This window comes from Colobus angolensis, unplaced genomic scaffold (genome assembly GCF_000951035.1).
Source record: "Colobus angolensis palliatus isolate OR3802 unplaced genomic scaffold, Cang.pa_1.0 Scaffold2, whole genome shotgun sequence".
In the NCBI taxonomy this organism is placed as follows: domain Eukaryota; kingdom Metazoa; phylum Chordata; class Mammalia; order Primates; family Cercopithecidae; genus Colobus; species Colobus angolensis.
This window is the reverse complement of record NW_012115154.1, coordinates 7,333,957-7,335,964: the sequence shown is the minus strand read 5'-3', so window position 1 is coordinate 7,335,964 and position 2,008 is coordinate 7,333,957. Positions and strand designations below refer to the sequence as shown.

Sequence of the window (2,008 nt, the reverse complement as noted above, 5' to 3'; positions counted from 1 at the left end):
AGTAGCTGGGACTACAGGCGCCCGCCACCTCGCCCGGCTAGTTTTTGTATTTTTTAGTAGAGACGGGGTTTCACCATGTTAGCCAGGATGGTCTCGATCTCCCAACCTCGTGATCCGCCCGTCTTGGCCTCCCAAAGTGCCAGGATTACAGGCTTGAGCCACTGCGCCCGGCCAAGAATGGCATCTCTTATAACACCATGTGAATCCTCTCACTACTAGCCATTTAGTCTGTAGGACATTTTCCCCTAATATTTAGCCAATGCAGCAATGTGATACTAATCTTCAATGTTCCCTTTAGTCTCAGTCCGACTTACCTTGTAGCAGTCATTAGCAATGAGCTGTAAGAGACTGAAGGACTCGCCAGAGGTTTCCATCTTAAGATAAAGTTCCCAGGCTAGTCTTGGTTTCTTATTCATAATATCTGCAAAAGGAATCAAAGATTTGTAAACAAATGAGTCATTTTTACATGTACAAAAAATAATTTCTGCACCTTATTATTCTATGGATTTGGTTCCATATTCCAAACAAAGTAGTGGAAAGCTTTCATGGAAAGCTTGCAATGCTGGCATTCAGCTGGCTCCCTGCCAGAATTCTATCATACTTAAAATATTTAAGTTAGGAGTCACATAATTATGCCTTTCAGATCGGATTGACTTCTGGTAATTCCTACTTTGCTCATATGCTTAAAAGGATAACTATCATTCATTCAATCCGACTCGTAGTTGCAACCTCACTTAGAAGATATGATTGCTAAATTTTCCTCTGACTACAAAAACTCAGTGAACATTTTACTTAATTTTGTTTTTTTATTGAGACAGAGTCTTGCTCTGTCACCCAGGCTGGAGTGCAGTGGTGTGATCTTGGCTCACTGCAACCTCTGCCTCCCAGGTTAAGTGATTCTCGTGCCTCAGCCTCCCCAGTAGCTGGGATTACAGGTGTGTGCCACCATACCCAGTTAATTTCAGTATTTTTAGTAGAGCTGAGGTTTTGCCATGTTGGCCAGGCTGGTCTTGAACTCCTGACCTCAAGTGATTCACCTGCCTCACGCTCCCAAAGTGCTGGGATTACAGGTGTGAGCAACTGTGCCTGGTCAACATTTTAAATCTTGAGTTTTAAAAAGGAGCAAGAAAAGATAGTGAGTGAGAGAGAGAAAGAGACAGAAAGTAAAGTTCTACATCAAAAAATTACATTTTTGACATTTTGCCACTTTTCAGACTTGACCCATAGTGAAAAGTTAAAATTAGTGTAACAACATCATTTCACAAACAACACTATAAGCTGAGACTCTGGAAACTGTAATGAGACTTTAGAAAGAACTTAACATTTTTCAGGCTATAAATACTAGGTCAATGCTATATGGTAGAACTAATCACAGGGTAAACTTGCATGACATATTTACATGGCAACACTTACTGAGTTGCATTAACAACCCTTAATTTCAGTGTTTACTCATTCTTAGAACAAAATGCAAAATCAAATTAGAAAACATTCCATGTCATTTCCGAACAGATTATGTAACCAAAAAGAAAAAGAGGATTCTTCTTGTAACATTTAAGAGAAGACTCACAGCACCGAGCTAACCAGCTGAGGTAAATGTAATCATTTTTCATCTTCTCACTTTGGATCAAGAGGAACGCCTGCAAGAAGAGGAAAGAAAGGGAATACAGATGAGGATGGTTTTGCAACAAAAATACCCATTATTGGCTTGCCTTAGATTGATAATCACTGTAACATTATAGATGACCAAATTCTAGGCAGGCTGCTAAGAAAAGTAAGGGACAGAATTGTGGTGATTTTAAAATATTGGACGGGTGCAGTGGCTCAGCACTTTGGGAGGCTGAGGTGGGCAGATCACGAAGTCAGGAGATCAAGACCATCCTGGCTAACACAGTGAAACCTCATCTCTACTAAAAATGCAAAAAATTAGCTGGGCGTGGTGGTGGGCGCCTGTAGTCCCAGCTACTTGGGAGGCTGAGGCAGGAGAATGGCATGAACCCGGGAGGTGGAG

The 2,008-nt window shown here is 41.2% G+C and overlaps 1 protein-coding gene across 1 annotated transcript in view; it reads right to left on the bottom strand.

The window, feature by feature from the left end:
- The window catches only part of TTC26 (tetratricopeptide repeat domain 26), a 71,606-nt gene that overhangs the window by 10,091 nt on the left and 59,507 nt on the right, over nucleotides 1-2,008 (bottom strand). Inside the window, exons 12-13 of the mRNA XM_011941558.1 lie at nucleotides 1,568-1,637; nucleotides 315-421 (exon numbers count right to left, since the gene is read on the bottom strand). Of these exons, the coding sequence (XP_011796948.1) occupies nucleotides 315-421; nucleotides 1,568-1,637 (177 nt within the window). The remainder of the gene's footprint in view (nucleotides 1-314; nucleotides 422-1,567; nucleotides 1,638-2,008) is intronic.